General features: G+C 32.9%; 1 protein-coding gene across 1 annotated transcript; it reads right to left on the reverse strand.

Annotated features, from left to right (window-relative positions):
• Positions 1-667: 667 nt before the first annotated feature.
• LOC127873549 (calmodulin-beta-like) lies at positions 668-24,676 on the reverse strand. Its single transcript, XM_052417429.1, has 6 exons — positions 24,462-24,676; positions 4,378-4,396; positions 3,633-3,779; positions 2,744-2,873; positions 1,979-2,088; positions 668-1,431 (listed from the first exon to the last, which is right to left on the reverse strand). The coding sequence occupies exons 2-6, from the start codon at positions 4,394-4,396 to the stop codon at positions 1,388-1,390; spliced, it is 450 nt and encodes a 149-aa protein (XP_052273389.1). The 5' UTR covers positions 24,462-24,676; the 3' UTR covers positions 668-1,387.
• Between the last annotated feature and the right edge of the window lie 1,330 nt (positions 24,677-26,006).

Here is a 26,006-nt window from a genome sequence, read left to right on the forward strand (position 1 = left end):
ACCAAATTTTAACTTTAAACAATTGATACGAAAAAATTATCTTCTGATCAGTAGAATTAGTTCTTACTACCGTTCGTATTTGACACAATAAAACTCCTCTGAAGTGAAATTTCATTTGAGCCAATCTCCGGTCTTTAATTTGTGCCGGTAAAAAACAGGTCTTAAAGAAAACGCCTACACTGCATATTTGTAAATAAGAGTTCATTAAAAGGAATAATTGCATCAAAGTGTCGACTTTGATTAGCCTGTATGGACGTTATGGAGTACATGTTCATGGATCCCGGTTTTTCTAGTGCTCTGTATATTCCCGTGTGGCATGTTTATTCGATGAAATTGTTATCTGACTGAAGATTATTGGACCTCTTGGACTTCGTTCCTTTTAAAATTTATTCAATAGACATAGAATAAAAAAGTGTGTGATTCTACAATTTATTTCCTATATAGAGTCTTTTGAAACACGCAGTATATTCTGTGCCAAAGAAAATAATAATAAAAGCTATAAACTTCAGTTGTATAAAAGAATGATACACTATAAACGTTACCGAAATTCTTACTGACATTATAATTGCTTAATAAATAACTCAAGATGGTATAGTTGTAATGTGACAAAATTAAGTGTTTGAATATACCGAATATCGTAATATAGATAGTAGGCCTCTTTAATAAATGTAATCATTATAAAACATTATCAACCATCAAAACAGTCAAAATTAAATAATTATAACACTATATATAGAGTATTTTGTAACAAGCAGTAGTATATATATATGTGTATATTCTTTGCAAAGGAAAACAACAATAAAAGCCTAAAACTTCAGGTGTATAAAATAATGATACACTATAAACGTTACAGAAATTCTCACTGATATTATAATTGCTTAATACATAAAACACTGTTGATATTTGTTAAAGATTGAATAGCCGTAATGTGGCAAAATTAAAAGTTTAAATATACTTCATATCTATATATGAATATTAGGCCTCTTCAATAAATGTATGCATTATAAAACATCAACCATCAAAACAGTCAAAAATAAAATAATTGTAACACTGTCACTAAATATTGCAACTATATCTCTGACACTTTGTAAATTTAGAGATACATTTATTACTCAAAATACTATTTGGGGGCGATTGAACTAGATTCATAAAATATTACAAGGTGACATATTATAAGGGAATTTGTTTTGCACTACTTGGTTATCTGTGATTTATAAATTCATTATCTGCCGTTTATCGAACGTTTGATTCTTTATCACGTTATCCAAACATCACATCAAAATACAATTACGCATACACATATATTTAGATACATACAAAATATGAAATATGTATAATATATAATGACAAAATATTGCTTGAGCGAGGCAATCACTGGTAGCCGTGTTTACGAATCATCAGATATGCTCCTTCCAAACATGAGACAGAACTCTGAAATGCGGAACACACTGTTTTGGTTAAGATGTTTTAACAACAACACATACAACAGCATCAACATCATAATCTTTTTATACAGAGTTGACATATAATTATTGATATGTACACACATATATGAAACAGTGTGTCTACAATTCTTTGAAAAGATGTCATATAATTCGGCCAGTCAAAACTACCAAAAATATGTACTAAGATCCTATTACTCTGGCTGATTTGCAGACGCAGGAGATGTCCGGAGATTGTATGTATTGACGAACGCGAGAGTTCATATTATTCGCTTTATCATATTTCAAGATCAACTTTAACTACTATGTGATGAGTCACATTGTTAAATGTAAACCTACATTATATATATATATAACCATGTATAACCGCATATAAACGTGTATAACAATTTATAACCTTGTTAAACTACATATATATATATATATATATATATATATATATATATATATATATATATATATATATATATATGTAGTTTAACAAGGTTATAAATTGTTATACACGTTTATATGCGGTTATACATGGTTATACATACCTCTGAAGTCCACCCGGCCATCCCTATCTACGTCCACTTCGTCCATCAATTTCCGGACCAAGTCATCGGGCGAGTTGTCTCCAAGGTCACTCAAGAACGACTTCACCTCCCTAGTTAAACAATAAGCACTGTTAAAGGCAGATAATACTCTGTTATTGCATGCATTTTATGTTCTTGCTCGGTTAAAACTCGTCGCCGCAATGCATATTCAAATACATCTTTGACCCTTGTATTACTCTCCTTTATGATAAGTGTAATGTTGTATCCTTCTTATGTGTTGTTACTGTAATTGGTGATTGTGGGTTACAACAATTTATATGTCAACATTATAATGATTCAATGCAGGTATATGATAAATGTAGGATATTTTTATGTTGAAGAAAGCACACACATTTAATTAGCAAAGCTATTAGGGCATTAGTTTCCTAACGTGTTGCATATCTCTTAAGAATTAAAGATACAATAGTGGCGTTAGATAAGCGTATCTGTTTGAATGTTATTCCTAAATTGAACAACACTATGATTGTAATCCACAACTGCCGTGCATGTCCAAATCACACTATTGTTTAATATCAAATTCCTTTAAGGCTTACGGCTTACAGACAGTAATAATTAGCATAGAACACGAAATAGGAATAATGAAGGTCTAGAAACATAAGCAAGAGAGTTAGTATTGGTTACACTCGACATGAAAGGAAAGTGACAAAAATTAATGATTTCATTTCATAGGACAGTATAAAATGACAACACACGCAATAATCTCACTCAAAGCTCAGATCCCCGTCTCCGTTTTTGTCGTAGGTGGTGAAGAGATCCTTCAGCGTCCGCCCCTGTGGCTTTACCGGCATGGCACGGTACATTTGCTTGAACTCGTCGAGATCAATGGTCCCGCTTCCTGCAACGTGCACAAAAATGTCTCAATTATGTTCAATGTGATATTGATATCAACCTAAAAGAACAATGGACGGTTGGAAGTTTAACTGATTCAGCTGGTTATCAACACATTCTGGATTCTGAACTAATTTTAGACTTCTTTTTCAGTCTAGATGTAACAGCTAACACATACAATTAAATATATATGTAATATATGTATATGTGTATGTCAATTATCACATGTGTACGTATGTCTGTATGAAGCTTATTTTATTATTAATATGTCGTTTGAAAAAAAAAATCTTGGTTCAGAGGGGATATTGTTTGCGCATGAATGTTTTTTTTCAGAAGCAAGCCAAATATCAATACATCTTAAAGATTGAACTTCATTCTCTCATTAAAAGCAACATTGATGGGAATGTTGGTTTGAAAAAAAAGCAAATTATGTTTTACTTTCTCGACAGTTATCTCACATATGAAATGCAGAAAAAATCTATGTATTTTTTGGCATGTCGATTGTATCGACCAAGTCAGTAAAACCCCACTTCCTGTGATGAATTTGTTTTATGCTTATGTAAGTACTCAAGTTCAAAAATGCATTGCAAAGTAGTCGAAACAAGTCGACTCTGCAGAGAGGCAAGACACGAATGTATTGTTAATGTCAAATCACTTAAATAACACTCGGCCAATGTCAACGTATTGAAAGGAACGCTCGGTAATGGCAGTGTCTAAATGCATGTACTGTTCATAGCAATCCAAGTTACAGACTCAGCAAACCAACCGTCAGTGTCGAAGTCTTTTAAGAACTGTTCGACCATGTTGTCATCCGGGTTCTGCTTGTAAACGACCTTCAGCAGGGTTTTGAGCTCCTTTCGCTCGATTGTTCTGTTTCCGTCCTTGTCAAACATCATGAAGTATTCGGTGATCACTGTTGACATGGATTGAAATATTATAGCGTACAACAAGAACGGGCACACATTGTATTACTTATATACTTACATATACTTATATTTTGTTTTCCATGTTTCGTTATGACAAATAGAATTTTAAATGTCAGTTATTCAGTTTTGTGCAGTAACAATCATTTGCAATTTTAACTTTTGACAAAAACAAAACATGTTCTGTAGTATTAACATTTGTAATAATAAGTTTACCGAACACAAATAATAAGGGTATAATTTTGCGTTCAAACGGACAGACAGACAGACAGACAGACAGACTGACTTATGGACGGAATGACAATATTACTGATAGAAATCCATAGTCACTTTCCAAAAAAAACCGGTTATGAACTAATACATTATTTGATGTAATTCTTTAAAACAATTTAATAATTGTTACATTATACACGCATTATATACGTCTTTATAAGAATTGATGTACGAGTGATAATTGTCGTGAACGTTTCAGACAAGTGTGCTAATTATATAACTGTGGTATGCAATACTTCGTCTAATATAATGGATGTTTCTTGGCGAAAAATATATACCAGTGTAATACAAATATGCACATTAGATAAAACTTACGTTGGTCTTCGTTTGCCATCTGAAACAAAAAAGTATATTTTAATACCAATAATATACAATAATAATAGTGAAACTGATGAATGCTCCCTGATGAAAATATTAGTCTATGGGTTTATTGAGAGCATGGTAAAAAGGAGCTGAACCAATCACTCATTTACAGATCAACACACTAGGACAATTTTATTGCCGGTGATAAGAGCATAATTATGTAACAAATGTTCATGTCAAGCCTTTACTACATAACCTATATTTGATTTTCATGAAGAAACAAATTAATATGCAAATATTGATGACTATCTCGAAAATCAGATACATAATGACCTAACAATATTCGAATATATATAATGATGAAATTAAAATAACTCCCTGAATAATAACTTGCGCAGGACGATGTGACAGTGTGTGCATGTCAAACCATCAGGGATTCTGATTATTAAGTTTCGTAAAACTTAGATTAATATATGTATTCCAGATTTATCTTGGAAGCAGACTTCTAATCAAGGTGCAATTACTCCATAAAACTCATATGCACAATAATTAACGAAATGTCAACCGAAAAGTGATGCTGTATACGAAGTGTAAAATAAGTACGAACTTAAATTTCCGAGATCACACGCGAAAAGGGTTTATTATTCAAAGGGCAATATTTCATTCGGAAATCAACGGAGCAAAACGACCTAACACAATACGCAAGTCCATCCTAAAACAATGTGCATATAAAGCTCGCTGAAGTTCGGATGATTATAGCCTGTAACACATAAGTTATAGGACTAAATGAATAATCAGGGGCGCAACGGCGCATTTGGCATTGTGCAAGCATGCAAATCATAAAGACGGTTTTATCCATTACCGCGTGCAAAAAGATATAACCATACCTAGGTCGTAAAGTGTTGCGTTTAAAAAGTGTCAAAACCATGTCGGTTTTCTATTTATGTTGGGCAAACATATACCCAAAATGAATAATAACAGTGTACGTAAGTTTTTTTGAAAGTGTAACACGACACTACTCTACCGTTATTATAATCATATTTGATATAATTGAGAGCGTTTCGACATCGCGGGAGACAAATTAACTATTTAAAGTCTCTAGCAAAACTTCCCATAGGCTTTTCCTTCAATATGGAACAAGAATCTGTCTTAGAAAGCGTATTCCACCCCGCGGATGAATTGCCGACCAAAGGGAACAGTAAGAATTTCCAATTTAGTTAATTCTCCTGATCAAAAAAAACGTACGTTCAATAATAAGCAATGCTAGGAGGGTCACTCCATACTGCTATTTCCAGTACAAAAATCAAATGTTGATTACAGACAGCAGCTCAAATTCATTAGCAAAGTAAGCAGTCTGGAATGAGGGAAATACGAGCGATGGTTCTATCAACGTTAATGAAGTCAGTCTATAAAAAGACAATAACAGTTCAATGTAAAATAATTCATTAATTAAATATTATAATTTTCTAGCACGTCAGCTTACAAGTGAAAGATAAAACAACAAATAAAGCTATCGGGATGAATTGAAATGTTGTTTTACTATGTCTGGATTTCTCTAAAATTTCTAACCTTACTTGAAGTCTTCATTTGCTGAGTTATCAAAACGCTTAAGTATTAAATCAATAACGGCAGTTTGCAAAGCTACCTGTTACTGAATTAACAGACTATCTTTCATTCTATTGTCCCGTGGAAAAGTGTATTAAATTCGCGAAAGTGAACGATGTAAAACAAACGGTACACGAATATATATTTAAAAATGCGAATGCTTATATATTTCGATGAAGTTATACACTAATGCTTTTGTATTCAGCTGAAATATTCTCATTACGTTTAATGTTAAGATTAAGACTGAGTGATTCAAAACCTTTTGATCAGTTTACCTTAAAAAATCAAATCTATGAACGCGAGCGTTTTCTTAACATAAGCAAACTTTCCCGCAATAGTTCCAATAAGGTTATTTGTTTTATCAGACAACATAAACATGAACGTTTATCAGTAATGCACAACGAGAAATGCCCATAAATCAAATATTGTCTAATCAAGAAAGTCCAACAATCTTCTCATTGTGGCTTAGTCGGATGCATTCTTTTGTGTCAGCATTGAATAGCATTATACAATGTGTTTCTTTTATAGCTGTTGACCTTGCTTCCAAGTTTGGTCTTAAAAAAAAGCAATGTGGAACGTATGCCAGCAAAATGCTTGTTTTACATACGAAAACACGAAAACGAATTTTCTTCCTTCAAATTTCATTCAGTTTCCGCACTTTGTTTTCAGAGACATACGTCAGTCTTATTCTGATTTTTTTAACTTAAGTGGTTAGGCGGTACTTGTGATACTAGTGATTAAAGTTTGATACCCTATCACTTGATGTTGAAATAATATCCATTTTTAAAGAAAGCAATTTCGAACGTCTTCAAACAAAATGCTATTTTTTAAGACGATAAGACGAAAACACGTAAAGGAATTTTCTACCTTCAAGTTTCGATCAGTTTCCTCAATTTATTTACAGACACTTAAGTCAGTACTATTTCTGAATTTTCTAACTTAAGTGGTAAGGCGGTACTTGTGATACTAGTAGTTAAAGTTTATTTAGATTGCTCCTATTACTTGATGTTAAATTTATATCCATTTAGTTTTTGCTTGCCTTTCTTCTAGTTTTTCGCCGGCTGTCCGGTTGTTGGCCTTGAACCTTGACTAAAATTGTGTTAGAAACATGTATACATAGCAGGACAACCTGCTATGCCGGCGATTGATATAAGCTTCGACGAATCGTCTAAATCGATCAGGTTTGCAAAAGCAACAACAGAATTGGCGTTTGTTATGTAATCATAGGATCGGAAGTTGTTTTCCATTTATAACATATGACTCTCAGACAATGGTACTATTGTCTACAACAAGACAATTGTCAACCATACAATCGAATTATTTTGCATCTAGCCCATGATTTGAATAGAAAAACAAATATGTTTATGTAAGGAAACTTTATGCATCTAACTTCAATTCGATTTTCACAAACCATTTTAGAAATTGCGTATGGAATTGAACGCTTTCAGATCGATGAGTCGTGGATATGATAATATCCTTTGCAAGTTAGCGCCTTTTTGATGTTACTTCTGTTTTGTACCCAATGTAATTCATGTAAAACGGCGACATTTAAGTATGCATGAGACGTTTAGTACTTTTTATATATTGGCCGTCAGGGATTCCCAATATAATATAATATTGATTTCACTAATAAATTAATGATATGGGATAGTTTTAAAGGATAAAACAACCTTAAAGATTAACTATTTCATCAACATTTTCCTGATATTTACAATAACAATGAATGTGTTCTTGCTGATTTGAATATGTTAAAGAATTGAAGCCACAAAGATCAATATATAACATAATTCGAGTATCCTTTTTAGTGAGCTTTTTATTCCTAATTAAAAGAATTATATCGGAAAAGGAAGAACGATTTGTGCAGGAGACGGATTTGCACATTCAAATCAAATCAAACACTTTAACATTATTTAAACACATCTGCAGGGCGGACACATATACGGGAGGACTGAAACAAAATGGTGGTGCTGGAAGGGACAACCTAAAATAAAGCCTGGCAATGAACAATAAACTTCTTAGGGAATACTTGAAAACTGCAAGGGACATTCAAATGGCAAGATGCAACAACAAAAGTGGAAATTAGGAACCAAAAAGTGGCAAGGAGCGATCTGTTACAATGATTGTAAGAAGCAACCATAAAGATGGCAATGGAGAAAACGAACAGGCTAATGGAACCAACGAGTTACATGGGAAATCAAAAGAGGCAAGGTAAAACAACACAGATGGCAAAGGGCATTCAAACCGTAACAAGGGCAACAAAAAATGGCAAGGAGAAACACAATGATATGAAATGGCAACCAAAACGTGACAAGAGGAGATAAAATTGGCATGGGCAATCAAAACGAGGCAAGAAAAAGCACTAAGGTGAACATGTTCAATCAAACAAGGGTCATACATAGGTGACAAGGAAAAACCAACAAATTAAGAGGGAACCCAAATGTGACAAAGGGAAAACTATACGAGCCGTGGTAAGAGGCAACTGAAATGTGTCAAGGGAAACCCAAAGATGCAAAGCGCTCAACTATGCCGTTTCATAAGGATATACAATCAGGATACATAAAACACTTACATCTTGTACAAAAACACATTGAATGACACACTTTATAAATTCATTATGATTAACTTGAACTTGCTGGCAAATACAACTACACAAACCATTATCCATATTGCTATTGGGACAAATCGATCAATCAGTTGAAAAGCAAATAAAAATAACAATTGATCTTATTGAATGGATTTGCTCTGGTAACAAACCAAAATGACACCGATATAATTAGGTTATTTTCTGCAAAAAATTGATAAGTCGGTTATGTTTATATCTGATATCCTTATATAAAAATTAACAACTTATTCCGCAATATTGTATGTACATGTAACATAAACGAGCAATATGAAACTATATTTCGGACAAATATGGTAAGATAAATGTAAACTGAAACATGCAGATTCTTTTGTCAATGGTATGAATACCAATCCTTTTTATTTCATATCAAGACGTCTACAACTATCATCAAATCCAATAATTATGTGGTTTGAGTGTCATATATAATCGTTATCAGCAAACCTCACATTAAATACATACAGCCATATCAATACACCGATACTTCGGTAGATGTCGACTGTTCGGCGTAATATAAGCGACCAAGTCAACTACCACTTTATCTCTCAATAATTAATTTCATAGGAAACCAACTTTCATTTCCAACTTTGATCAAAAAAGGAGATGATGATAGACTCTATGTGAGTGATTTATCGTATTGAATACCTTATTAAAATATCTTAAACATTTTTAAACATTTAAAAATACATATAACATTCGAGATTTCTTAATTGAAAGTTCAAACATGTTGCAATATAAGTGCAATTAAGTAATTTTAATCAAGGAGAATCAGTAAATAAATATTTTACGCATATTTTGAAAGCGGAACAATTTGTCCGAGTGAATTTCACTACCACTTTTATAGTATATATATTGAATACCGATTACTTATTTTCCATGTTCACGCATATTTGCACTATTATCAAATTTAAAATGCAATATTAAAGCCAACAATAATCACAATGGATGATGTATGACGCAATTTGTTCTTATAATTTAATATACATATCATGATTGCCATTTAATAGCTTTTACGGAGTAACTGCTCACATACAGAATTACAATGTTGTAAAATTGAAAGTCTAATTAGTGAACAAGACCATTTAATGTCTATTTTATAACATGCTTTTTAGCGTAACTTCATTTGTTTGATCCACTGTAGATCTCTCTTGATTCACGCTCGAGTGTTAACGCCGTGTCTTTGGATTGATCACATGATCTCTAGAATGTTTCTGTGTAATTAACCAACGTGAAGTATGTGCTTTGTACGCTCGCAACAACACAGGGTACCCTTTATCTGTATTTTAAAGTCGGACAGCATTATCTCGCGGGACTTGTGGCGACATTTGCAGATTATGAAGATGTGTTGTTACAATAAATGAAAATGTTTGCATGTTTATTGTAATGTCTGTTGGACACGACACCGAGGAAAAACAAGATAGAGCCCATGTTTTTGTCCGTAATTAAGAAACAGTATTAACATGTTTATTCAAGAATAAACACTAAACTAAGAAATTTTACGCTCTTTTTTTTCTGAATTGCCGTAGATGCACTCATTATACACACAGTTACGATTGGAATCGTCCGATGACGTTTTTAAACTTGTGTTAGGTCAGGATATTTATTTTCAAATAGGATTCGAATCCTTATAAAAAGTGACCTAGCGCTTTTTCTAACATTCCTAAATCGCATTGTTTATACCGCGATAATATACGGATTTGAGTATAATTTCAGTCATCTCGTGTCTTTCGGATATAGTCAACACCGTTCACCCCCATCCCCACCCCCCTTTTCACCGTAACAAACAAATTCACCACTAATCACCTTCAAGGCTGGGATTTTACCACGTTAAATACATGTAGTTAACAATGATAGGTTCGCAAGGATCATGTGATTTGGTGTCCTGCAAATGTGTTTCTAGTATTCATCAATATTCATCCAACATTGACAATACTACGCCCAACGTAGTACGTAATAAAATCGATATTTTTAATTTCTTTGGTTATTGTCGCTGGATAATCGATGTTATTTATAGGTTTTTTTTCAACTCATATAGTGAAATATTCGCGTCAGTCAGGCGTATTAAGGTCATATATTTAAGTAACAAATCACGACAATTTAAAAATCGATCTGTATAAAATATTGCGTTTTCATCAAGCAATCAATTTGTGCAAAGGCGATAAACAATCCTGAAAAGTATCTTCATAAAATCATGAAGCATGAATAAAGCTTCGAAATGCTCTCAAAGCTGTGATTTCGATCGACAATATCCGTCCAGAACGGAACCAACAAGCACATTCTTTCATTTGCTAAGTTTGCCGTATGTTGCGAGCTATTGGCGCTATGATTGAATGAATTTTTATGAAACCAACCGAAGAACAGGTTTGGTGTTAATAGAGATGGACGAACTAATCGACAACAGTTGACTAAGATAAATAGGAATTTCATAGTACGCACGAAACCCTGTGTAAAAGTAGAGTTAATAACATGTTTGAAAGATATTATTACATAATAAACTAATATGTCTGCATTTCCACTTAAATAACTAAAACGCTTAACACACTCTTTGGTTAAAATAATTAGTTGTTTAACATATAGACTCGTAACTCTATATAAGGAATAATTTTAACTACCTACCCATTTTCATAATCAAACTGGTCCTGAGACACGGTCGTGTCACATGTTCTTATTAAAACATGCACTTTTATCCAACAATTCCCATATGATAAAATGATAGACGACGTAACGGACACGTTCGCTTAAAAGCATAAACAAGAAATCCACATACTACAACAAGCTAGTTTCAAACATTGTCCTTATATGATTCCATTCTGAATCTGAAATGTAAATTACATTACATCCGTCTGTATTGTCGGAACACAATGTAAATATTCCGTTGCAAATAACTATTAAGAGGCGTAGTTCATTTTACTTTACGATTGACCGACTGTTACATTAGATGAAATTACAATAAACGCATTCAAAGTATTACGTTAACTAACAATTGATTTACACTTTCATTCTTTTTTGAAGAAATATGTGTTAACTAAACGTAGTTGTTACAATCCCCATAATAAGGAGTATACTAATGACATGTTATTTCCAAGTGGTCTTACAGTGTGGTATATTAAATGCATTGAATTAGTTGAGCATGTATACTCATAAAATACGTGCTTAGAAAAACTATTTAGAACTCAAGTTGAAATCGTAACATTGTCAGACCGATGAAATTTGCTAGCGACAGCAAAGGAATGTAAAGATTTGTGTGCTCATGGAAATAGTATTGTAGTGTACCATATAATATCAATCGGAAAAATGTTGTTTTTTCCATTTAATTATGATGATAGTATTTTCTTGATAATATTATTTTTCTATGGATGTAATAGTGATTGCGAACCGAAGCCACAGTCATCAAAGATAACATTTGTGAACATATATTTTGTTGAATATATGTTCCGGTAATTCATTTGGGTAAAAACGACACACTCATCAAAAATAAATAAACAAATACAAAACAAATAGGAACGATATGAGGAATGGAAAGCGGGCAAACACATGTTTAATGATACAATAGTCCTAACTAATTGCACCCCTTTGTGAATACTTTTTATATTTGCTTGTTGACTGTTCTGCTTTCTAATTTAAGAACTCTTGAATTATTCTGCAATATGCGCAAGCCAGACAATAAGGATCCTGGGCAATTTTATTATGACGGTTCTTCCTTTAATTAAACATTTATGATGACTATTTAATAGCTTATACGATGAAACGCTCCGATATGGAATTACATTTTATCCAACACTGGGGTCTTTATTAGTGAATTGGAAATATTAAATGTCATTTTATGGCGAGTGATTTTACGGCAATTGCTTCTAATGTGAGTAGAGCGACTCGAATGCCTTGTTTTGTTGCAATATGTATCTTTCTGAAAACATACATAAAACACACAGAAAGGTTCAATACTTTTTATGTCTACAAACATAACGGAACAAAAACGTGATTTTATTATCAAACGTGTGAAGGAAGAAGACATAAATATATGGTAAAGCGTCCCAGGCATCCATCATTTAAATTCCAATGTGTATCATTTTTATGTTTTTACTTTCGCTAAATTACGATCAATCAAATTTCATTTCATTCTAGTTTATAGTACATACTGTCAAAAGAATGTTTCGCAAAAACAGAAGTAAAGCTATCGAACAAATACAATTATTTAAAATTGTGATATAGTTTCAATTTGAACTGCTTTACAACAATTGTAATCATACCATTGAAATGAAAATCAAAATATAGCCATACAACTTGTCTAGTCGAATTATTTTATCAAGTAATGTTGTGGTTGTGCTAAAGATATATTCCGTTTGGCCGACAAAGAACAAGCGTTTTATAATTTCGTGAAAAGGGGATTTATTGCATATGCGTAGAGTGTAGTCACAGATTAGCCTGTGCAGTCGACTTTATGATATTTTCTGGTAAAAGAAAGTTTCTTCTAAACAAAAATCCAGTTTAGGAGGAAAGTGCTGACCAGAGATAGACACAGCTGGCGAACAAGGAATATTTAACTCTTAAATATCAGCGGTTCATCAAAAACTCTAAAAAGCTGAAAAGCGTTTTACCTCCTCTACCGCAAAACCCATCATGTAGAAACAAACATTTTGCAGTAGAAATGGCAGTGTTTACTAACATAGTATCTTTGAAAACATATTGACTTATTAAACGTAAAAAGCAGAAGATACAAATCATTTGTATTGATCTTGAAAAACACCGAATCAGTAACTTCAATGCATTACGGGTCTTTATCGTATACAAGAATGTCCAAAAAGAAACTGATCACGTATTCTCCCACAAAGTATACCTTTGAGCGAGACTTTAAAAGGACTGTCAACCACGAATGATGAAAAAAGAAAAGTTCTAAAATACCGTTTTTTTATAATTGTTAGTTTATTTTGATTAAAATATCACGACTGGTATATTACATTACTTGAAAAAAGTTCACATTTTCAGTATATTTGGTAATACAATTTCGCGATGTGAAATCGAAAGTACATCGCGAAAATAGGTGACATAACGATTTACACGCCATAAATAACGCAAGTAGATTGATAATTATATATATATATATATATATATATATATATATATATATATATATATATATATATATATAATATACAATTCACTACGCATGAACAATTTGCGTTTCTGTGTTTACCACGTGTCGATGATGATCAATCTACTGGTGTTATTTATAGTTTACTGGTTGTTATCTGGTAGACACACCCAGTAAAATGTATTACCAAATATACTGAAAATATGAAAACTAAACAACTTTTTTTCAAGTAATAAAATTTACCAGTCGTGATATTTTAATCAATATAGACTAAAAATTGTAATAAAATACGGTATTTTACATCTTTTCTTTTCTTCGTCGTCATGGTTGACAGTCCCTTTAACACAACATTTGACACAGGTGTACTCCAACTCAAGAAACAGTATCAGTAGGGACACATTTGCATTAACATCCGGTAGTCTTTTATATATGTAGGGCAGTAGTGTATTTTTCAACAGAAGTCTGTACAGTATGGGCTGTGCTCTGTATAAAGGGGGTTTAATACAAGTGCGTTAAGTGTCGTCTAAGATTAGCCCGTGGAGTCCACACAGGCTAATCAGGATCGACACATTTCGCTTTTATGGTATTTTTCGTTTAAAGAAAGTCTCTTCTTATAAAAAAATCCAGGTTAGGCGGAAAGTGTCGTCCCCGATTAGCCTGTGCAAACTGCACAGGATAACCTGGGACGACACTTAACGCATATGCTATAATCCCCTTTTCACAGAGCTTCACCAATATCTAAAAAAATGCCCATTGATCAATGGATCAATGGTTTACATAATGTTTACCGTTTGTTCCAAGAATGCAATTTAATACTTCGTTGAACAAAAGTAACTTTATACCTACTCATTTTTACAATTAACAAACGTTAGATGCATTTCGGACATAGATATAATATCACCCCAAACAGTGAAGCTTTTCTTACGTGACCGATGAAACAATTTGGACAAAGCTAGCAGGATGCATGATATCTGATTCAACATGATTAAATTAACAATGCTAAGGCAACCAGCCATTTTAGAAAAAAACACACGCAAAACAAACAAACACCAAAAACATAAATCATCCGACCCAAGTGAAATTAAAATGTGTCTTGAACACTTCTTAAACCGTTATTATCCAATTTTTACGCGAGATAAATACGGCAAAACCAAGTTACCACAATAATTTGCTAGATACCGACTGTCCAACGTAACTATTGACCAAGGCATTCATCAATACATGAGGTTATTTAGAACTGGACACAATTCACTAATGTACCAGATCTTGTAATATAATAAAGATAAATTACATGCGCTTGGAGTGAAGAAGCAACAGAACGAGTCTTTATTAAATTATCTGCTTCCTTAAGGGCCATCGGCACCATAGTGGAACAATATAAATGCAATAAGGCAGTGCATAGCGAAACTAGTAATTTATTTATATTGACATAATATAATGAAACATTGCACTTGCAGCTTCGCTAGAATGTAATAAAACTCTGACATTCCAATAGCACTTTCACGCTACCAAACACAAGCCATATCATGTTTACCTTGAATGCATACCAGATAAGTTCTGAATGTATACCACATAAGTTCTGAATGCATACCAGGTAAGTTCTGAATGCATACCAGGTAAGTTCTGAATGCATACCAGATAAGTTCTGAATGGATACCAGATAAGTTCTGAATGCATACCAGGTAAGTTCTGAATGCATACCAGATAAGTTCTGAATGCATACCAGATAAGTTCTGAATGTATACCACATAAGTTCTGAATGCATACCAGGTAAGTTCTGAATGCATACCAGATAAGTTCTGAATGCATACCAGGTAAGTTCTGAATGCATACCAGATAAGTTCTGAATGCATACCAGGTAAGTTCTGAATGCATACCAGGTAAGTTCTGAATGCATACCAGGTAAGTTCTGAATGCATACCAGGTAAGTTCTGAATGCATACCAGGTAAGTTCTGAATGCATACCAGGTAAGTTCTGAATGCATACCAGGTAAGTTCTGAATGCATACCAGATAAGTTCTGAATGCATACCAGATAAGTTCTGATTCAAAAGTTTGTCATGCATATTTACGTTAAATGCATACCTGATAAGTTCTGATTCGAAAGTTAATCGTGCATTTTTAAGCTGCTTTATATTTATATTTTATTTTGTATACAATGCACCGAATGGAACGGCGAGCGTTTGCAAGAGGGCAGGTCGATGACTTGACATGTCGATTGAGAAACCTAAAAATGCAAGAAAATGTATTCGGCTTTGAAGCCTTTGAATCGAAAATTGATGTCAGCCGGTTGTCAGTCCAGGGTGATGTAAAACAAGATTAACTAATTTGTATGTGTTATAGAAATGTTCGATCGATGCTGTTAAATATAAGATCTAATTTGGGTTTTCAGTATATTATGTTTCATTATTAATTAGAACTGAGCAAACGATTTAGTCTGCTAAACACCTGTTTGGTCGCGGTGATCCATGCGGCTTCCACAAGCATGTTAACATACTCATTGCATTTAAACCTTTTATTATATATTTTCTTTTTGGGACGATTAATAATTTAAATACAGTTAACACTATATAACACCATTTGAATATTTAATTAAAAATAGCATTCGAGGTCTGAAGTTGAAAGCACATAAATGTTCTATTAGAATTTTCAAATCTCAGTTTTTAAATAAAAGATAATCGCTCGATATGATTGTGTGCTGCTTTAAACGGAACAATTTGCGTGGCGCATTTGACGTAGCAAATTGAAAGACACATCATGTAAAAATATATAGCATTACTTTATATATATAAAGGTATTACATGTATACATTTTGATTCCGCAATGCCAATTTCCGCGATATTCGTCTGTTTATATTAAACTACAATATAAGCTAGAATTCAACTAATGGAATTATTGATATTTTGAATCAACAAGCAGCAATCATGTTGATTTTGTATACTCGCATCGACATTGTGAAATAAATTCCTGTACATTCTCGTCAATTAAGCAATAGTTTTGTTTAAATATTAATTGTAATATATCATCTCTATATAAGAGTATCGTAGTCTATTGATTTGTTTGAAGTTAAGTTTCATGTTTAGCAAAAAGTGAAGCAATAGGTTTCGTCACATATAAAACGTAATACCTGATCACTATACTATAGCAAAAAGTATTTAAGTTTATTGGGTTGTTTGATATGTGAATGTGGGAATGTAAGTTTTATGTTTAACAATAAAGAAAGCAACGGTTTTCGTCACAAATTCGTTAAAGATCATCACTATAGAAACACGTATTGTAACATCACGTATCGTAGTTTGTTGGTTTGTTTGAGAGGTTAATTTAAATTTCCTGTTTCGCAACCATGCCTTCAAAATCAAACTTAATAAGTAAAGATAATTCCTCATATTATTCGTTGTTTTATTCTTATCTCACTATTTACCGAACCGGTGCAGGTCAGTCATTGCGCAGAGAAATAAATGCCTTATTGGTAAAAAGAACCATCAGTTATATTATAAAACCATTGTCAGACAAATAAAGTGATTAGAACTTATTAGCCACGTCTATATTCAGCCACCAGAAAAAGAATTCACTGTCAATGTAGTTTAGTTTGTTACTTGTGTCATAATGACTTTTCGGCTGGCGGCCATTCCGTTACTTAAAAACGGTCATTACTGACACATATGGATTTTTCTTTTGAATTCATTTAATGGTTTCAAGTTGTTTCAGATCAGATGTGCAAATGCAACTGTGCATGGAGTCGTTAAGGTAGAGATGTTATTTATGATATTTTTAATTATTAATAATTGCTCACCAACACGACTCATACATTTAAGCAAGTACAAACGTTTAAGGTGCTTACATTTATATTTGGTGTTACTAACGTGAACTTATTATTGTTTAAACATCAACTAACATACCATTCTTTTGATTCTTTGTTGGAATGACATCCAGTGACATCTTAACATAGAAGATCATGTTTTAAAAGAGTTAACAGGACTGTATTAATTCGTTTTAAGTCTTAAGTTATACGACAAACAATCATGTCGGCTTTCATTTCAACACGTATACAAAAAGCGTAACTGGCACCAACATATTTTGTAATATAAAACCGGCAAATGAAGTGCGCGATTGAAATAATTTAACAATGAAAAGTCTCGAATATAACTGCCCAATGACTCGTGTATGAAATAAAAGACAAATACTATAGTAATGTGCTGTGTGGCGACTAATGTGCCATGACAATTTAGCGTCAATGCCAATACAATAATCCATTTATTAACAAGACAACGTCTTATTTATTTGTGTCATATGACGAATGTTCTTGTTATAAAACTTCAGTGAATACGTTGTTTCAAGTCCCCGAAGGTATGATTTATCACCAAGCAGTAATTGCTACTGTAAATTTACTATTGTAAATAGGTTTACTTAACGAATAGGAATTGTCACAGCCAGTGACAACACACGGATATATGTAAATAGTTAAAATAAACAAAAGATATCACGCTCATGATCGGATTCAAATATTGACATAGTTGGCTACAAATTCAGCAGGAGATACATAGTCTCATCAATTAAATATCCGTTATTTCAAACAAGTAACCATGCAAGTATAAACAAGCATGGTTAATGTATTAAAATAATGATTCAATCTATTGGAACGGTCAATACAAAACCGTCGGCGTTGAAACGGGTTTATCTACAATAAATACAGACGTAACGAAACGATACTACATAAACACGGCTTATCGCTTCCTTCAAACATTCACGCGAATTTATCATGTTTTAAGCATATATGAGTGATTGATTGTACCAGTAAACGGCAAATAAAATTCGTTTGGCATTGACACAATCTAATGGAGAAGAATGTTATTTGTAGTTATGGCCTATTGTTTTAGTACAGCAATAACTAAAAATCATAGGAATCTGATAACGAATCTTAAACATTCCATCTAGTGTTAATACAACTCAAATGTCCATCAAACCTATCCTTTTTGATTGCCAATTTCTATACTAGCAGTGCTTAAAAACTTACACAAAAACAAACTCAAACTTAAACAAACACTATTGTTACGTAGACAGTTAAATGTATGTGTTGGCCCATACAAGGAACCTGTTCACAGTAGGGTAAATTTAAAAAATGGAAAGCAATATTTCAGATGTTTAAATGTTCGTTCTATTATCGTTATATTTTGTGACATCACCTGTATGCTTTATAAAGTGAAAAATATATCTATGAAATGTAACAGCACGGATGGCCGTTAGCTTTGAGTTAAACTTTTACTTCAAGGGTCCATGGTTTAATCTCAGGTATGGGTAACGTTTTGCTTTTTTTAAATGTTATTCTAGCTTTATCCTGGAGCGTTTTAATTATGATATGTAGATTTTTTTCAATGTAAAGCATTTACTGACACATTTCAAAACATGCCAAAATCTGTGATCAAGTCGAGTTAAGAACACATGTCATGAAAGTTTTCAAACCTATTGCTAGACGAGGTTATTGGCCATATCTTTATTGAGAAGCCGCATAAACAACCATCACGAATTGTGTAAGTACAGTTACTATACGTTTCCCAATTATTTGAAAGCTGACGTTTTGCTAATGTTTAACATGTTGTTCTTATTCCTAACTCACAACATGAACATTTACATATTCATCGAACATATGACTGATTATTTGTAATGTTTGGTAACAGTCACGTTTGTTCGGAAAACAGTTTAAACGATGCAGATACATGCCGGTTTTCCATTTATTTTTTTATATGTTGCAAAGATAGTATCTATATAAAGAATAATAGCGCATCGTTATAATAATGTGTAACACGATACTGCTCTACCGTTAAGAATGTTAATCATATTTTCTATAATCGAGAGCGTATCGACATTTCGGAAGACTTATTGCGATATCAGACTGATTAACTATTCATAGTCTCTGCCTGAACTCTCCTGAGGCTTCCCCTTCAATGTGGAACAAGAACAGTGTCACCGACAGTGTATCCTTCGTCACGAATGCATTGTTTTTCCTAAGGGTGCAGTAAGAATTTTTAATATGATTTGTGAATAAAAACCTGTATACACAAGGTCCCAATGTCTTTGTATAGTAGAAATGGTTAAACGATCTGTACTGAGCCTGTAGCATTTAGATTTAATTATTCAGTAGCAGTATGACGAAAATGCCATGCCATAAATATATATATATATATAACAAATGCATGTAACAACATGCCTGGAAGCACGCATGTCCACGTGCAGCATGTACGATAATCTTAATACGACCAATTATCATGTTGATCCCCATTCGAAGGCGAAGTAACTACAAACTCTTAGTGTTACATGTATCTATTAAATGTTCAATTCTATTTTCGATAAAAATATTAATGCTACTAAATGGCTGTTCATGGAGCTTTCTGGTCGTGCTACAAATTGTGCAAACATAAAATAGGATTCAGTTCTTTTTCTAAAATTGATCAAACATCAAACTTAACATTTAAATCAGTTTCATTAAGCATTCTTCATGCGGTGCTCATAACGGCATGATTGACTGCTGACGTTGAGGTTTTCTTCAACGTAATCATTTTGCAACTAATTGCATTTTGCGTCAGTTGGATGCCGTTAACAGTGTTTTAAATATGAGCACACATGCAAGGCATTCCACTTTAAGCAAAAGCAGTTTACTGGGTCTTTCCGTCCATTAAAGAATATTCAATATTCATGACTGCGTAACTTGTGATAATCATTCAAAGTCGATAGTGCCAAAGCAAGCATCAACAAAAGACGTACCAACAATAAGCAACTTTGGAATAATACGCGTATATACACGACACTATGCATTTGCAGCCAATATACAATCTCACTAAGAATCGCTACAAAACCATGAGGAATTTATAATGCTTAAATGGTCTCTGAAAACCTTTTTTCAAGCTATTTATTCATAGAATTTTCTTTAAAACGAACGACACATTCATTCACATGATAGATTAGCCATTTTGTGGTATTATAAACAATATTAACATGAAAATTCGCCACGCTAATTGTTTTCATGTTATTGGATTGAAACCGATGTCACACACGCACAGACGTGATTGATGAAATACATACAGGCAAAACTTGCATATCTGAACATATTTTAGAAAATGATTTAAAATAATAACAGTACACGTTTTGTTTCAGCAACAACATTATTTTCATAATTTGGAACATAAATTTCTAGAGCGACAATATTATTCTTTAAGGAACTCCCAGATATACCGACAACTGCACCCCAATTCAATAGGAGATAGTGTGCAAAAGTTACGTCGGCGTTTATTTAACAGGAAAGCGGAGCATCTGTGTCTCAAACCAGTAATTTAGATAATGACAACTTACGAATGTGGAAGATAATCAAAAGTATTGATGGTCAAAGCTACGCCAGGCATGTAAGTTTGAAACAACCATTAAAAGCGAAAACCAATTAACATGCCTGTAACACGATAAGTCCGATGCAGTGGACGAGAGGTTTAATTCGGAAGTAATTAAGCTTATGAACGAATGGTTCTGATTCAATTACACGTATCATTATATATCAACCAACACGATGGTCGTACATGAAAAGCATTTTAATATTTGTGTCGATCAATTATTTGTTGAGAATCTTTGAAAAAGGTAAAAATGATCGCAAAATAATAAATTATGAAGAAGTAGATGTTGAATTAAAAAACAAACTGATACTAATTTACCAGTTAAATCAGACAAAATATGGGAATCGAATGCATTATATAAGTGATTGTGAAAAGCATTTTACCACCTGACAATTCGCTTATTGCATCACGAAAAACTGCTTTATTGAAACATTGCTTTTTTGCGACACTGTTATATTGAAAACACTGCTTACAGATAATATCATTCTCATATTGTTTGTACCAAATAAACGAAGAACCTAATCTATAAATCACTAAGGTTTGTCGATAATATAAACAAAGCATTCAACCACAATGAAAGCATTCATGCTATAAAAATTGATAAAAACGGAATTCTTACATAAAACGATGTATTTTAATTAAATGAAATGTTAAATGTAATGAAGAAAGCGTACCACACGTTAAAGTATAAGTAATGATTCGATGTTCACTACAAACTGTGCGTTTGAGAGGCCATTTCTGTTCCAAATGTCAAATATTTATACAGACAACAATTCAAATGAATTAGCATGGAACGCAGTCTGTATACTGGGTCATACAGAGCGAAGAATCTATTAAGTTAATGAAACCAGTCTATCACTAGAATATACCTCAGTGGTAGTTAATGAGACCAGTCTATCACCAGATATGCCTCAGTGGTAGTAAATGAGACCAGTCTATCACCAGAATATGCCTCAGTGTTAGTAAATGAAACCATTATTTCACCACAATATGCCTCAGTGGTAGTTAATGCAACCAGTCTATCACCAGAAAATACCTCTTGTTGACTCATACTAAAACTTGAAACAAATCCGCTTGTTTCACAATAAACGTACTATCTGAATTTAAAATTGTCTTTGAAAGGTATGTTACATTTTTGAACGTGAATGAATTAAAACAAAGGGTAGACATGCTTATGTTAAGACATTGTATGCTTATATATTTCGATTTAGTTATTTTTAATGCATTCTAATGAAGCTTAATTCTGTTCTTGTCAATATGGTGACTGTTTTAGACTGAGTAATAGCACACATTTAATCAGTTTGCCTGTAAGACAAAGAATCTTAACAGAATGTGGCTGAATTTGGCAGAAACGCGCTGATGCCTCCGATAATGACAAAAGGGTTATTTGTTTAACCCATTTATGCCTAGCGTCTAGAAAAAAGGCCTTGACAAACAGCGTAGACCCTGATGAGACGCCGCATCATGCGGCGTCTCATCAGGGTCTGCGCTGTTTGCTAAAAGGAATTTCTATAAAAATATTCTAAATATAGAAATAAATATACTAGACATCCCTAATTTTGGAAATAAGTTGATCCAGTTTAGAAGGATGGGAGAGTCCACTAGACATAAATGGATTAACAGACAACATAAACGTGGACGTTTGTAAAATATAAATCGTATTCAACTGTATCTGATCTAGACAGATTTTGGCGGCTGATGCATAAATTATATTGAGAAACACACATTTTGTCGTCAAGAAACGTACTGACTGCAGCTAACTTCATTTTGGGTTACACTATCATTTTAGAAATTCCGTATGGAATTCAACGCTTCCATATCGAAGAGCTGTGTTAATGATAATAGCGTAGAAACGTTTAAGTGTTCCTAATGGACGTTACTTCTGTGTTGTAATCAATCACATTATAGAAAAAATGTCGAAACTAAATTATTCATAGGACATTAAGGATTGTTTTGCAACGAGATCTCCGGTGATTCTCAATGATTCACATTGATTTTACTGTTAAATTAATTATCTTTGTTGGTTCCGAAAGAGATTACATTTTAACTAACCAACTAATGAGTCAACTTTTTTCCAGACGCGAACGATTAAAATGAATGTTAACTCGCTGATTAGAATGTCTTCAAGAATGGTATTTACCGATTTTAAAAGATAATATAATTTGAATATACTTATTTTCTGGTAGCTTTATTTTTAAAGAATAATGTTGTAATCAGAAGCAGAAATGTTGAAGATATTTAGATAAAACTGCATCACTGGCGTAACATTCAGTGTACTTAAGCAGTGCGCGGATGTATCATTCTTATTTTTCCGCTAGTATGATATCTTTCCTTTAAAGAAATTCTCTTCTTAGCAAAAATCCAGTTTACGTGGAAAGTGACGTTGCTGATAAGCCTGTGAGGACTGCACAGGCTTATCTGTGACTTCACTTTTCGCATATGCATTTAAACCCCTTTTCACAGAGCGCGGCTTCCTGATGGTATACAACTACGCATCGATTTAAGACTAATCATTATGATTTACATGATCGTCATTAATTCACTTTTTTTCAGTCTCATTCCCTACAATAGCATTTATTTGTCATGATTTTGCAAACTAGTTTCTGCAGCAACGTACTGGAACATACGAAACACGGCCGGCCGTGCTATCACAACCACAACCACAGAGCATTCATCTCAAGAGAGATATATTATAGCGAGGACAGTGTAAAGCTAATTTATGCCTTTATAGTTCAGGGGAACGGAAACATTTGTGTCTCGAACCGGTCATTTGGAAGAATAACACTAACGAATGTCGAACATAAATATCTTGTAATGACTGTTAACATCAATAAAAATTGTCAGGAAAAAGACAGAAATGAAAGAGATACAATTATAAAAAAATATCTTCATAAATGTTTGTTAGAAATACACACGAATATTTACTGGCGTACGCAAAAATCAAAATATACACCGCTGTTTATATCAATTATTTTTCAATCTGAAGAATTATACGTAAAACGGTTTTACTTTGTCTAAAAGTACCTCTAGCTATATTTGATTTCTTTTTTTGAGTGCACTTGTAAAGTTATCGATCATACGCTATTTTAATGTTAATGTTCACACGTAATTTGCTGTTTGATATGACATAAAATACTACATAATGCGGCTGAAAATTTGGACAGTTGAACATACTATTATGTAATTATATCAAATTATATATATTTAAGACAGGAAATGTGTACATTATATAAATAGGCAGAAAAAAGAAGAAAATTCAAGGTATATTTGTTTAGTATGTACCAGTATATAAAGCTACAAAACAGCTGTCAAATTAACATGTCGAATTATCTTTTCATAACCAATTAAACATAACCATATACATATAATATATTAACAAAGCTTTGGCAATAAAATAAAAGTCTTACCGTTTATGTTGTGTGTTGTATCTCTTACACGCCAAAATAAATTCTCGTTCAGAGAAAATAATGCCCGCTCTTGTACAAAAACCGTTCACCAATAGCCGCAAATGGCAAGCAAGCCTCCTATAAATGGATTCTCTCGGGCCCGCGGCGCTTTAAAAACGTTTCTAGTGTTATAATAAAAGATGTTACAGAGTCCCGGACGTGTTCGGTTCCGTATTGTTCACAACTTCGATCAATACTATTATCGCTCTATTGATGCATTCCGCTTGTGAGAGGCTTATTGATTATAAAAATGTTGATAATAACGTCCCGGAAACAAATGAACCATAACATAATTATATCGTATAGACAATGCGGTATTCTCTTTGATGGCAGCAGTGGTGAAGTTGTGGTACTGTAAAAAATCGCAAATCACACTAACTTTCATTTATTATACAAAACAGCATGAATTATATCTGTACCCCATCAGACGTTTGCTTGTAGGGGTAGTGTAAATAACTACACAAGTATATTTTTATTTTGATGCATGTATTGCATATAAGTTTGTCCCTTTGTTTCATTTCGTCAATTCAAACGTTTAAAAATGTTGTAAAGCTTTGTAAATTTAAGAAGGTGCAATTTAATTAAGATATACAATTTCACATAATAATAAATAGAAAAAAGGAAGTATTTAAGTACATATACTAAAAATTCTTATAAATGATGAACACTTATCAATATTGAAAGCAATTTCATGATATGGCAGCTGAATAATAACACAAGATATACATGTAATGTTTAATCATGACAGTCACTAACATACATTTTAAACTCTGTGCTTCGAATGTAATCGATTTGTACTGTTTCACTGACAATGCTCATAGGTGAGTGTTATTAAAAAAGTTGTTTGTACTTATATGTTCAAATACTCATATGCAATTTATAAATGTTAGTTCGACTGTAAATAATTGAAAGTAAATAAAGAACAATAACTTGTTACTGTAAACGCGTGCATGTTTGGACGAGTCGAACATATGATTTTCCATATATACCCAAATTGTGCAAAAATAGATAAAACAGCCAACGTTGTTAACGTCATATGTTGACGTCATATTGTTAAGTAGTATAACATGATACACGCCAGTGACGGTTCCACACCAAGTCGCTAAACTTCATGTCATTTAAAAGATGGAACACGAATTGAGTTTGTATTTTTTGCAAGCTATAGAACGAATGCCATTATTTCGTTTTTAAATGAAGATTCAGTCAAATAACTGCTAATACATTTCTTTCCTTGACTTCGGATGGTTTTGCCATTTAAATTATTTACTGCAATCCCATAGGATTTCAGTATCGTATTAGATCGCCATAGTTGGTCGGGCATGGTCAATGTGCGAAACATACGCTGTTATGATCAATGAACCCAAGAGAATAATAAGGCTTCAGGCAATACACCAGGAAATCATTCAACTGCCAAAGTAGCAAGTATTGACTTAACAGAATGATTCGATAAGTTCGCACAGGTAATAAGGTCTTTAAAATAAGTTTATAGAGAAAATAACACCACCT

The sequence above is a fragment of the Dreissena polymorpha genome, chromosome 3, assembly GCF_020536995.1.
Source record: "Dreissena polymorpha isolate Duluth1 chromosome 3, UMN_Dpol_1.0, whole genome shotgun sequence".
NCBI lineage: Eukaryota > Metazoa > Mollusca > Bivalvia > Myida > Dreissenidae > Dreissena > Dreissena polymorpha.

Excerpts from the sequence above, each read along its gene's own strand:
- LOC127873549 (XM_052417429.1), bottom strand. Across the intron at positions 2,089-2,743 it reads GACGGGGATCTGAGCTTTGA|GGAGGTGAAGTCGTTCTTGA; the intron begins GTGAGATTATTG and ends TTGTTTAACTAG. Across the intron at positions 1,432-1,978 it reads TGGCCGGGTGGACTTCAGAG|AGTTCTGTCTCATGTTTGGA; the intron begins GTATGTATAACC and ends TCCGCATTTCAG.